The following is a 13,117-nucleotide window of genomic DNA, read 5'->3' as shown; positions in this document are numbered from 1 at the left end:
TGAGATGGTTGCAGGGCCGTTGTGAGATAGTTATTTGGTTGGAAGAAGGTTGCAGGGAGGTTGGGAGAAGGTTGTTAGGAGGTTGGGAGAAGGTTGTGGAGAGGTTGGAAGAAGGTTGTATTTTGGTTGAGATTTAGTTAGAATCCGACGTTGGGTCAACGTTGAAAAAATGACGACGCAAACGTTTGCAAAATCAACCACCACCCAACATTCTCCCATCGTAAGAATCTGACGGTGGTGCAACGTTGGTACAACGTCAATTGTTTGCTGGGCACAGTTTAACCCTCTTAATATTTATAATATGGACAATCAATTATGTATCATCATATACATTTTTTCTGAAACAGCTCTATTTATGTAAAGGACGATACCGAATTGTGTGGAATGTTTCCCTATGAAACTTACAAACTGTTTATTGTGTGTGAAATTTGATATAACATATACAAGTTTTAAGACAAAAGTATAAACAACATATTAACAGCATACATATCATATTTAACAGGTTTGAAACCGTTACAATTTTGAAAATTTTGACTACAAATACCATGCATTTAGTGGCAATGGTGATTTTAACGTTGTTATAAAATAAGTTGATTAAACAAGTAATATATTTAAACATCTAAGCAAACAGTGTTCGCATAAACTATAAAGTTTATTATAATTTTTCTTCTTTCAGTCAGACTTTAAAATTAAGCCTGCTCTTGCGAAAACGGTTCAAAATCATGTACATGTATATATGTTCAAACATGGTCATGAAGAAATGACACAATATCCGACACTGTCTGTCTCGCAATATTCAATGAAAGCGGTCCTTCTGAAAACGTCAATGCAGTGTGAAACGAAGTTTTGTAGTTGATTAAATGCGTCGGAACGCCCGCTTGTCGTAACCGGGTGGCGTACATGATTCCATCATCTCTAATGATGTCATATCCGGCGGTCATTATGTACGCGCGCGGTAAACCTACCAGCATTTCCGGATCCGCCATAAGGGGCGACACGTATGGGTCGGTCATTTTGTCTATAAATTCTCGAGTGATATCCGATCTTCCGAAATTCAACTTCTGTGATAGATCTTTCTTTTGCGACCCGCGGTTATCGTATGATTTCATCCAAACAGTTTGATCAACGTAATTCGCAAATTTAGACCTTTTTAGTTCCGGTGAGGTGTGGTTATTGGCGATTATATCCGGGGCATATTCCGCGCCGAGTCCGAGGTAATTCGCCCAGAAAATCACCTGAAACAAGCCATTGAACGTCTTCGCGAAGTAAGGCTTATTTTCAATGACGGACGTTGTATTGAACGTAAAAAGCTGCAGCGCCGGAACTAGTAACAGTTGAGCCTTAATGAGCTCGCGTGCTTTTAATGAGACGCTTGCAGCAAGGTTCCCACCGGCGCTGTCTCCGCCAATGGCGATGCGCCGGGGATCTATACGCAGACGAGATGCCTCCGCGTGCAGATACTGAACCACTTCAAGGCAGTCGTCTGTCGCGGCCGGATATGGGTGTTGTGGGCTAAGACGGTAACTGGAACAAAGAGTTGAAACGCTTGTTTAATTCTAATTTTAAACATGATTTAAGTCAAGCGGTAGAAATAAACGCAATCTACGCAAATTCAAGTCATCGGAAGTTTAAATATTGATATAAAATACGACTTTAAGGGCTTCTGTTAATATTGTATGCTATCATTGTGGGTGTATTTGTACGAACCCCTACTCATTTCATAAAGAACTCACTCGACTGATACAACGACAAGTCCAGAGTCCCTGGCCACTTTCCGTGTAAAGGAATCATACGCATCTGAAATAAGAATACCGTTTATTCGTTGAGTTGTCTCTTTAAATGCACGATCGACGTTGTTGAATATTGTTGCACGATCGACGTTGTTGAATATTGTGATTCATTTTATAAAGATGCAATCACACTCATGAGTCGATCGTGGAGCATTACGGAGCTCTACTTTAATGACGCAGGTGACTTCGACCAGCAAGGATGTTTTATGAACTTAATGGGAATGGGAGGAACACTATATTTGCTTGAGCAGTCCATCCGTATACCGGATGTGTGTCGCGCGTGACTATACAAGTATGCTGAGAGACAGAAAGAACTGGGTTGTAAAAACAATACATACAGGCAAAAATAACAACGTTTACATATTAAAAAGCTCTACCTATTGACAGCAGGGAAAATCCTCCTCCATGGAGATATACGAGCACAGGCCTGGCCCCGGCCTCAATGGTGGTTAGAGGTTCATACATGCGCACAGGTACCCGGCTCTTGCTTGTGAACATGTCCGTTATCTATATAATGAAGCGTTTAAACGCAAAATCCTGGTGACAATCCTAGTAATTCATGCACTCATATCCAAGTGTCATGCAATTTGGTTTTAGATTGGAACATCAAGTATGCTAATAATTTTCTAAAATATGATACAATTTTGATACGAAATAAGTTCTAAATTTACTCGCCTGCGACACGTTACAAGAGTACTCGGCCGACGTTCAGCACGGGTCTTAAATGTTAAACGGGTTTTATTTCAAATTGTTTTAAACATTATTAGATTTATATTGAATTTAAATAAATCAACGCAAACTATTGTTTAAATGATTTGCAATGTTTCTCTTTTGTAATTAGTGAGTATGTAATTAGTATCGAAAATTTGAACATGAACGTCTCACATAAGAAAAATCGAAGTTATTACGTGTTTACCTTGAGGGCGGGGTCAGCTTCCTGAACCCAGGGTACACCAGTGGTCATAGCGCGAACCAGCATGTCACCCCATTTCCGGTCAGTCTCGGAAAACGGCTCTACGAGTCCGAGGGACCCCATGGCACCAACCTATGTGGTAGAACGGTTGAATTGTTTGATCCACACGTGGTTTGAGCTGGACGCGATGATAATTATTGAGCACAATATTATATGGCAATTAAAACGTGCATAACCAGAAACAAGTTTTGTTCTTTGTTATGTTTCGGTTACGTGTCATTAGGAACGACGTGTTTAGCTATGTATAATTATAGGAACCCATCATCCACATACTCTTCCATCGGAAGTCGCAATATGATCGATAAATCTTGATTATTGATAGTTTGGGGTTTTGGTTTCGCTTCAGTTAATTATCAATCAGAAATATTATGTACACTTGGCGTTAATCACACAAATATAGTTACATATTGTAGAAGCGTTGTTTGGTTAAGAACATTATTTGTAAAACAACCGTAGTATGTCGCTTTAAACCATATCTACAGGATGGTAAACATGTATGTACTTCCTGAACTCTTAAAGCTGATAATTTCGAGCTAAGTGGCCGTAGTCCAAACTTTCGAGCAAAGTACAATTGTTTTATTGATTCTATGGCACGAATGTTAAATAGAAAATAACACGATACAGAATTGCTACGAGTCCGCACATACTTATCTGTGACAACGCTCTCCGCTTTTAGTGTATTTATCGTTTAACGACAGTTTTTTTTTTACAAGAATCCAGTTTAAGTGGATAGTGTCGCCCCTAATAAGTCTGTGCGGACAGCAAATGGGCACATGCATAAGCGGTAAACTTCGTTTCCCCGGGCAAGGCTCATATGTCATAGTTATCATCGTAATATATTTGTAAACAAAATAAAATCATGCGATACAATTGTTGTTCCGAATCACACACAAAAGATCCACTCTCAGTCCCCAGACTATTCCTATATTGACAGCCGAAAGTATAACAAGAAAATACCGGAGGCCTATAAATAGGTCCCTGAACATACCAAATGTCCGTACGTACGCATGGAGGCATCAATAAGCGTGACCTTGACCTTCTGATCGATGTCTTCTGGAAGCGGTGTGTAGATGTACCACGTGACAAGCGCGCCAACGGTAGTTAACCAGACGATATTGACACCATACATGGTTTGAGGTATAATAATAGGTGTAATTCCTTTTTGCTTTTTAGTCAACAACACTAATAAGAATGTTAGATAATCCAAAAAATCCGAACTGTACTTTGTAAAACTGTTAGTGCATCTGTGTTTTCCGTTTGTCCCTGAATTTTACCAGTCAGTTATAAATAACCAGCATTGACCGACTTTTCTATTCGCAAACAGTTTCGCACACTTGCACAATGTAAACAGATAACAGCAAAGATACTAATATTGTACATGTAGTTGCCGAAATCTTACTTTGTCAGTCCCATTAAGACTAAAGCAAGAGATAAAATATTCTGGTTCCCGTCGTACTATAATATTTAGTACAAGTGACAGAAGCAATTAATGCAGACTTGAGCTAAATAATAAGTAGCAAATAATGGGTTTTCAAAGTGTAAATATTATCTTCCAGAATAAATGAAATAAATTATAATGGTCCTCTCGCGTTTCGTTTCGATACTATGTACATGAACTAGGCCTAGTTAACTTAATTGATGGCCGATCGCGTATCGTAGTATTTGTTAAATACTAGACTGTATATACGAATTAGTTCTCGTTAAAAAGTTTAGTTTAAAAAAGTTAAACATTATGTGTGAATTTATCAAATGGAAAGTTCTTCCTCTATAGGGGACTGCTCCCATGCCGAAAGGAAAATCCAAGACAAGACAAGACTAAAAAGTCAATTATCATCTTCCTTTACTTCTATCGGTCACACGATACTAGACCTTTTACTTTACATGTGCTTCTATTGACTCAAGTGTTAAGTTGTAATGTGTTTCAAGGAACCTGTTCACAGTTTTGTATTTTTTTTTCGAACAACATCATTCAATTAATTTAATAACATAACTATCATATTTTGAAAAGTTTTCAGATAATTATACAATGAACAAGATTAAAAAAATATGCCGGTCCCCCGAGTCTCAAGAAGCAAAAGCTTAGTCTCTCGATAAGACAACACTAAACGCTTTATTTGTGTGCCTACTATTATTGATGATTTTCAATAAAAAAAAAACCCATATGTTTTTCTTAGTCAGAGGATTTTATCTGCTTGTTTGAATATAATATGCATTACTTGTTACTTTTTAAATCTGTTAAACATTTTTTTAAATTATCATTTTCCAAATTGAGAACAAGTCCTTTTGATTCAAGATCCTAACAAACTGACAATCTGACATCACGTGGAATTGGGGGGTCTAAAAATCAGGCATTTACTGAAGCAAACATTCAGTCAAACTGATAAGACTTCAAAACGGCATGTAAATATTTGTTTTACAGACTATGACACTGATCAAGTCAGAAAAAGATCCCCCAAACCATATGCTCTAGAAATACACCTTAACAGGCATCAAATATGTAAAAAAAACGTACACCAATTGGTGATAAAATATATATTACCTACCTTTTCTTATTTTCAAAACCACTCAATTGTATGAAACAATATTATGACATCTATTAAAAGTACACATTTTTATACGATTAAAACTTTTGGAAACATCAACAAATGTATGGTACAATACATAAGATGTTTGACAATGACATGGAAACATGAAAAGGTTAGAGACAGCAAAGATAACATATAATATATATAAAACAAGCAACCGTCAGAGACGGGTGTTGCTCCCCAAAGGTTTTTTTTTCCACAATATTGCACTATATGTTCAGATAAAAGGAAACGTCTTGAGGGGCATAACTTTGGACAAAATAATACGATGGATGGTTTAGCAACTAAAAATTGTAAAAGGGCAATAACTCTCTAAATAAATCATCTAACCAGAACCCACTAATAACATGCGCATCTCCTCAAGGTAGTTAAGCTTCCCCTAAAGTTTCATTGTATTCCAGTCAGTAGTTGGGGAGAAATAGCCCGGACAAGAATTGTACTATATGAACAGTTTATAGAAAATTTCAAAGGGCCATAACTCTGTGAAAAATCATCCGACCATAACCGGCTGATAATATGCACATCTCCTGTTGGTAGTGAAGCTTCCCATAAAGTTTCATTGAATTCCCGTAATACGTTGCTGAGAAATAGCTCGGACAAGAATTGCACTATATGTACAATAGAAAATTTCAAAGGGCCATTACTCTGTGAAAAATCATCCGACCAGAACCGGCTGAGAATATGCACATCTGCTCTTGGTAGTGAAGCTACCCATAAAGTTTCATTGAATTCCGGTCATAAGTTGCTGAGAAATAGCCCGGACAAGAATTGCACTATATGTACAGTTAATGGAAAATTGCAAAGGGCCATAACTCTGTGAAAAAACATCCGATGAGAACAGGCTGATAATATGAACATCTCCTGTTGGTAGTGAAGCTTCCCATAAAGTTTCATTGAATTCCCGTAATAAGTTGCTAAAAAATAGCTCGGATATGAATTGCACTATATGTACAATGGAAAATTTCCAAGGGCCATAACTCTGTAAAAATCATCCGACGAGAACAGGCTAATACAATGCACATCTCCTCTTGATAGTGAAGCTTCCCATAAAGTTTCATTGAATTCCAGTAATAAGTTGCAGAGAAATAGCTCGGACAAAAATTGCACTATATGTACAATGGAAAATTTCAAAGGGCCATAACTCTGTGAAAAATCATCCGACGAGAACCGGCTGATAATATGCACATCTGCTCTTGATAGTGAAGCTTCCCATAAATTTTCATTGAATTCCGGTCATTAGTTGCTGAGAAATAGCCTGGACAAGAATTTCACTATATGTACAGTTAATGGAAAATTTCAAAGGGCCATTACTCTTTGAAAAATCATCCCACCAGAACCGGCTGATAATATGCACATCTCCTCTTGGTAGTGAAGCTTCCCATAAAGTTTAATTGAATTCCGGTCATTAATTGCTGAGAAATAGCCAGGACAAGAATTGCACTATATGTACAGTTAATGGAAAATTTCAAAGGGCCATAACTCTGTGAAAAATCATCCGACCAGAACCCGCTGATAATATTCACATCTCTTGGTAGTGAAGCTTCCCATAAAGTTTCATTGAATTCAGTCATTAGTTGCTGAGAAATAGCCCGGACAAAAATTGTGCACGGACGGACATGCGGACGGACGGACAGACAAAGCAGTGTCTATATGTTCAACCCAAATTTTTTTAGGGGAGCATAAAAAATTGAAGTTTTATTGAGTAAAAAACATAAAATAGTCGAAATTACAACTGATAGAGAATATTAATAACAATTAATAGAGAACATATATGCGCTAACAGGCGCATACAGTGTAATGAAAAACAAAACATATATGTATATATATATTTATGAAACATGAAACACTTTTCTTGAAGTAGTTGATAATTAACATGTTTGATGAGAACAACTTTTCAACTTACACACATATTGACACAGACAAGCGAAATTGAATTCAATTTTATTCAAAATACATCCGGATTTTAGTCAGTAACTCATTTACATACGCATCACGTGTATTAATGATGAAACAACAAGAAGTCATCATTACATAACAATATTTGAAATAAGTCATTTAAATGCAGACATTAATGCTTATATCTTTTCATATAGAACATCACAGTACCGGTATATTATTACAGTGACGACCTAATGTTCTGTAAGTTATATAATTATTTTTTACAAGTTAAAAGCATATAACATTATTCAGCACTTTAGCTAAAATAGTCTAACCATAAACTTTATTTAGACTTAAAGAGAATCAGGAATGCAAGAGTAATGGAGACTAGTAGAAAAGTAGCCATGGAAAAGTATTCAGAAAAAAACTCTTGTTTTAGTACTGTGCGCTGCATATTTTACTAAATACCGGTACCAATAACATTAATTACTGGAATCATGACCATTCATTATGAAAACATACAATTGGTATACTTTTCATTAAATTCAGTGTGATATAACATACGTTCAATATAATATTTATTATCTCATATTTATCATTAAGTAAATAATCACATAATAGATATCTTATTTTAAAAGAATTTTACAATAACTTACACAACAATGGAACACAAGAGATGAACAATATCTATCACAGAAACGAAGTGTTCAAAATGAAAACTAGACCCTGTCACTACTGCAACACTGTTAACCCTTTGCATGCTGGGAAATTTGTCGTCTGCTAAAAAGTCGTCTGCAGAATTTCTAAAATTAGCATTTTCTTCGATTTTTTTCAAAGAATATTATCAGAATAGCAAACAGTTTGGATCCAGATGAGACGCCACGTTCTGTGGCGTCTCATCTGGATCCAAACTGTTTGCAAAGGCCTTCAAAATTCAGTTCCCGCACTGTAAGGGTTAAAGACAACAAGTTGTCACTATACAAAATTGTACCCTAGGAACTTGGCCAGTTTTGTCCTCTGGGGCATTGTCAACACAACGTTTGTAGAGAACTACAATGTTAGATCAAATATTAAATCTTTGGGTCTTGTATAACAGAAAAGCAGTTTTTAATTTATTTTGCTACTAGTTTAAAAGCCTATATATACATTAATTGACTCCCTGAGGTGTAGTTTATATATAAATAAATGGACTCATTGGGGATGTAGTTTACATGTCTCTATATCAATAATTGACTCTGTGGGGATGTAGTTTATAAGTATATAAATTAATAAATTGACTCCCTTTGGATGTAGTATGTAAGTCTATATATAAATACATTGACTTTCTGGGTGTAGTCTACATGTAAATAAATTGACTTCTTGTGGTGTAGTTGATAAGTCTTTATATAAATGAATCGACTCGCTGGGTGTGTTACTTATAGTTATTAAGTCTAAATATAACTAAATGCTACATATTAAATATTATAAATCTGGATGTTCTTGTTTCAAACAAGTTTATTTTTTACTATCTAAGTCTATACTTACAATTATAAGGTAACGAAAATTCACTGTTAAAAAAAGTGCAATTCAATTTAATTAACAAAAAAATAATAATATAACTTTCATAATAAAAATGAGCCTGATAAACATTCATATTATTAGAAACAATGGGCAAAGAAAGAAACTTACAATTAAATGTTTGATTAAATTCAATATTGGATACATATTTAAGTAAAAAAATAATATTTTATTGTTAACCTATACTTCTTTCTATCAAATGTATGCCATTCAGAAGAACAACATAAGAACAACATAATTAAAATAGAATTTTTTTTGGCAAATGGCAAGATTTTTTTCACTGTGCTTTGAAATCCCCAAAACACAAGTTGATATACACATGTAAAAATAACAAGTCACAGCCTGTTCTTAAAAAAATAATTCTATATAATAAACAGAAGACTGAAGCTGTGTTCCCACTGCCAATCAGATCAACTCGATCAAGCCCGACCAAGCGGTCGGGTACTGGTTTGGTTCGGTCGGCATGAGTGATCTGGGGCAGTCGGGTAGGTCGGCATTAGTCAGGCTTCCTACCAGATATTTTTTGACATGTCAAAAAATATCGAGTAGCGGTCGAGTAGGAAAGGGATCGAGAAGCGCTCAGAAAATGGTCGTGTATTAGTCGAGTAGAAGATCGAGTTGATCGTGAAGCAATCGTGTGGCGATCGGATTGACATCTTTTAAACAATCTCTACCCGATCCGCTCGACCTCTACCCAAGTTATTTTAGATCGCAACACGATCAACTTGACCTCTATTCAATTTGATGTACAGATTTACTAGACTGCTACCCGACGGCTACTCGACCGTACACGATCACTTCTCGTTTGCTATTGGACCATACAGCTATTCGACCATACAAGAGCTCATGTCCCTAAAACAAAACTCACGTGCAAAACGTCGTGCTTGTCTCTCATAACCTTCTTAGAATCAGAAGAGTAAACATTCAAAGTTGCAAAGAAATGGCAAAAAGGCTACTGATACTGCTAAAACTAGTAAAAAAATCCATGATGATTTAGGTGATAAGTGAACAAGAATGTTTGAAGTGTTTATTCTCAAAGTTTCAATACACGACCGTTCGCGACTTTGTACAACTGTAGTACGACCATCACCATCTGGTCGTGTGAAGATCTGGTTGCGATCGAGCTGAGGTCCACTTGGTCGAGCTGAGATCGTATAGGGCTCGTGTATAGGTCGAGATGATCGAGCGGAAATCGGAAAGATGGTTGATTGAACGTCGTGAATGAGTCGTGTGGGGGTCGTATGTTATCGACAAGAGGTCGAGAAGAAGTGGTGTATACCCTTTTTAGTAGAGCTTGGGCGGGTTTGGTCGGGAATTTTTTGTGATCAGGATGATCGCGTTGATCGGATAGGCAGTGGGAACCCACCTTGATACAGAATGGCAACACTTTTTCACTAGTCCCAAACAACTAACACATTGCAGCACTAAGTACATAGCATGTCTTAAACATAATACTGATATGATAAAAGGCCATTTTCAAGACATTGTTCTTTCATGGCAAGATTAAAGCCCTTCAAATAACGGTCATACAGTCCTGTTTCCCGACAAATTCACTGATGGCGTGTGCTATGCCTTCGTAGCAGTTCCAGATCCTGAATGATTCTCTCCCTTTCTTTCTGATCTTCCTGAATCCACTCCTGAGGAGATTACAAATGACGAAAAGAGATATGGTAATGTTAATTTACACTTTAAGTACAGTTTATGTTCTTTACATTAAATTTAGAGGAAAAGGAATGGTGTGCAGTCTTATTACATTTTTTAGGGCATTGTCATAAGGATATTGTATTGTTTGATTGAAGTCAGTTGAGGCCATTTCTTCATCTTTGATTACAAAATATATCAAAATTATATAAATCATATAACATATTAAATGCCTTGTGCTTAGCCTGAACATATGAAACTGTGTTCTACAATAAACTTCTTATTATAATTAGTACATCTAACTGACTAGGTCAGCAGTTATTTTACAGAAATTAAAAATAGTTCATGACATTTAATGGACACGATTAAGTTAAAATATTTATAATATTTCAGTTAAGATACATTTAAATTTTTCACAGTCAGTAGAAAATGATTTGGATTAATAATATATAGCAATTGAAACCAAAGGATGTGCTTATATTGGATACCCTTTCTGAATTGAAACCAAAGGATGTGCTTATATTGGATACCCTTTCTGAATTGAAACCAAAGGATGTGCTTATATTGGATACCCTTTCTGAATTGAAACCAAAGGATGTGCTTATATTGGATACCCTTTCTGAAGACTGTGCACAAGCCTATCTGGGAAAATACTTTAGGAAAATGCATTAAGACTGGTTTTTCCACAACCAGGCTTAAATGGTCTCCAAACTCTTCTGTTTCATTCTGAGACATACCTCGACCTCCTCCTTATACATCCTGAGGCTGAAGTCCTGCTTGCTTCGACTCCTCTGACCTCGATACATGAACGGAGTCTGTAGAGAAACACATAGTAATATGAGCTATGTTCAGGGAAAACTGGGCTTAATGCACCTGTGTCATCTCACATTATCCCATGCAGTCCAAACAGGCTTATCAGGAAAAAGCTTTACTTTTTACAGAATAATTTGCTACAAGGAAGTCTTTTCTAAATAATCCAGTTTTGGCAGAAAAGGTTGTCCCATATGAGACTGGTTTTGGCAGAAAAGGTTGTCCCATATGAGACTGGTTTTGGCAGAAAAGGTTGTCCCATATGAGACTGGTTTTGGCAGAAAAGGTTGTCCCATATGAGACTGGTTTTTCTGTCATTTGTTTGCAGTTTGAAACAGTGATTCATCATGTTTAAACCACAAATATTTCACTATCAAACACAGAAAAGCATAAAAAAATGTTATATTCTTTACTTTTCTTTTTTTTGCTTTCTATTGTCCAACTTTTAAATTTTATAATGAAGACGAAGTTGTTCAGATATTGTTAAAAACAACAACAAAGTTATGTAAAATTTAAAAAGAAAGACTAAAAGTAATACAAAAAAAGAGGGCCTGAAAGACCCAAAGTTGCTCACCTGAGATAACAAGATATTATTGGGACAAATCTTCTGACCAAGTTTCATGAAGATCGGAAAATAAATGTGGCCTCTATAGAGTGTTTTTTAGCCATATAAGGAAAAATGCCTCGCCCCCTGGCAGCCATGTTTTTCAACCAACCGGCATCATTTTTGAACTCGTCCAAGATATTATCTGGATGAATCTTCTGAATAAGTTTTGTGAAGATCAGACAGTTAATGTGGCCTCTAGAGAGTTAACAAGATTTTACTATGGCAATATATAGCCATATAAGGAAAAATGCCCCGCCCCTTGGCAGCCATGTTTTTCAAGCAAAGATTACCATGTTTGAACTCATCCAAGATATCATTGGGACAAATTTTCTGAGCAAATTTCATGAAGATCGGAAAATTAATGTGGCCTCTAAGGTTTTACTATAGCCATATAAGGAACAAGATGTGTTTGTGAAACACAATGTCCCCCTATATGATGTTTGACCTTGTAGGATGACCTTGACCCTTCACCACTCAAAATGTGCAGCTCCATGAGATACACATGCATTTCAAATATAAAATTGCTAGCTTCAATATTGCAGAAGAGACATTACATGAGCAATTTTGACCCATATATTTGACCTTGAAGGATGACCTTGACCTTTCACCACGAAAAATGTGCAGCTCCATGAGATACACATACATGCCAAATATCAAGTTGTATCTTCAATATTGCAAAAGTATTCATAACATTAGCGATTTGGGCCACATATATTTGACCTCTGACCTTGAAGGATGACCTTGACCTTTCACCACTCAAAATGTGCAGCTCCATGAGATACACATGCATGCCAAATATCAAGTTGCTATCTTCAATATTGCAAAAGTACTCATAAAATGAGCGATTTTGGCCACATATATTTGACATCTGACCTTGAAGGATGACCTTGACCTTGACCTATCACCACTCAAAATGTGCAGCTCCATGAGATACACATGCATGCCAAATATCAAGTTGCTATCTTAAATTTTGAAATACTGCAAAAGTGTACATTAAATGAGCGATTTTGACCCATATATTTGACCTTTGACCTTGAAGGATGACCTTGACCTTTCACCACTCAAAATGTGCAGCTCCATGAGATACATATGCATGCCAAATATCAAGTTGCTATCTTCAATATTGCAAAAGTTATTGCAAATGTTAAAGTCGGCGCAAACCAACCAACCAACCAACAGGGCAAAAACAATATGTCTCCCACTACTATAGTGGGGGACATAAAAATGCCAGGCCCCCTGGCGGCCATGTTTTCCAACCAACCGGCATCATTTTCGA

General features: G+C 36.4%; 2 protein-coding genes across 4 annotated transcripts in view; both read right to left on the bottom strand.

Moving 5' to 3' along the window:
• Nucleotides 1-395: 395 nt before the first annotated feature.
• LOC127832986 (esterase LipI-like) lies at nt 396-4,191 on the bottom strand. 2 transcript variants are annotated; one of them, XM_052358359.1, is made up of 5 exons: nt 3,752-4,191; nt 2,707-2,835; nt 2,168-2,297; nt 1,734-1,797; nt 396-1,524 (listed from the first exon to the last, which is right to left on the bottom strand). In XM_052358359.1, the coding sequence occupies exons 1-5, from the start codon at nt 3,890-3,892 to the stop codon at nt 741-743; spliced, it is 1,248 nt and encodes a 415-aa protein (XP_052214319.1). In that variant the 5' UTR covers nt 3,893-4,191; the 3' UTR covers nt 396-740. The 2 variants fall into 2 exon arrangements, with proteins under 2 accessions (XP_052214319.1, XP_052214320.1); XM_052358360.1 differs by lacking the exon at nt 3,752-4,191 and adding an exon at nt 3,411-3,556.
• A 394-nt stretch (nt 4,192-4,585) lies between these two features.
• Nucleotides 4,586-13,117, bottom strand: part of LOC127832944 (two pore channel protein 1-like) — a 119,505-nt gene continuing 110,973 nt past the window's right edge. For both annotated transcript variants that reach the window (XM_052358356.1, XM_052358357.1), the window contains exons 25-26: nt 11,162-11,239; nt 4,586-10,420 (exon numbers count right to left, since the gene is read on the bottom strand). In XM_052358356.1, coding sequence (XP_052214316.1) covers nt 10,334-10,420; nt 11,162-11,239 — 165 coding nt within the window. In that variant the 3' untranslated portion in view covers nt 4,586-10,333. The remainder of the gene's footprint in view (nt 10,421-11,161; nt 11,240-13,117) is intronic.

Source organism: Dreissena polymorpha, chromosome 1 (assembly GCF_020536995.1).
Source record: "Dreissena polymorpha isolate Duluth1 chromosome 1, UMN_Dpol_1.0, whole genome shotgun sequence".
NCBI classification, from domain to species: Eukaryota; Metazoa; Mollusca; class Bivalvia; order Myida; family Dreissenidae; genus Dreissena; species Dreissena polymorpha.
Note: the sequence above shows the minus strand (reverse complement) of the source record. Positions and strands in the feature narration are given on the sequence as shown.

Bases quoted from the DNA above. Each gene is read 5' to 3' on its own strand.
- LOC127832986 (XM_052358359.1), bottom strand. From the start codon at position 3,892: ATGTATGGTGTCAATATCGTCTGGTTAACTACCGTTGGCGCGCTTGTC. The intron at 1,798-2,167 runs GTAGAGCTTTTT...TTCTTATTTCAG, and splicing joins ATTTTCCCTGCTGTCAATAG to ATGCGTATGATTCCTTTACA. The intron at 1,525-1,733 runs GTGAGTTCTTTA...TCTTTGTTCCAG, and splicing joins CTTGTCGTTGTATCAGTCGA to TTACCGTCTTAGCCCACAAC.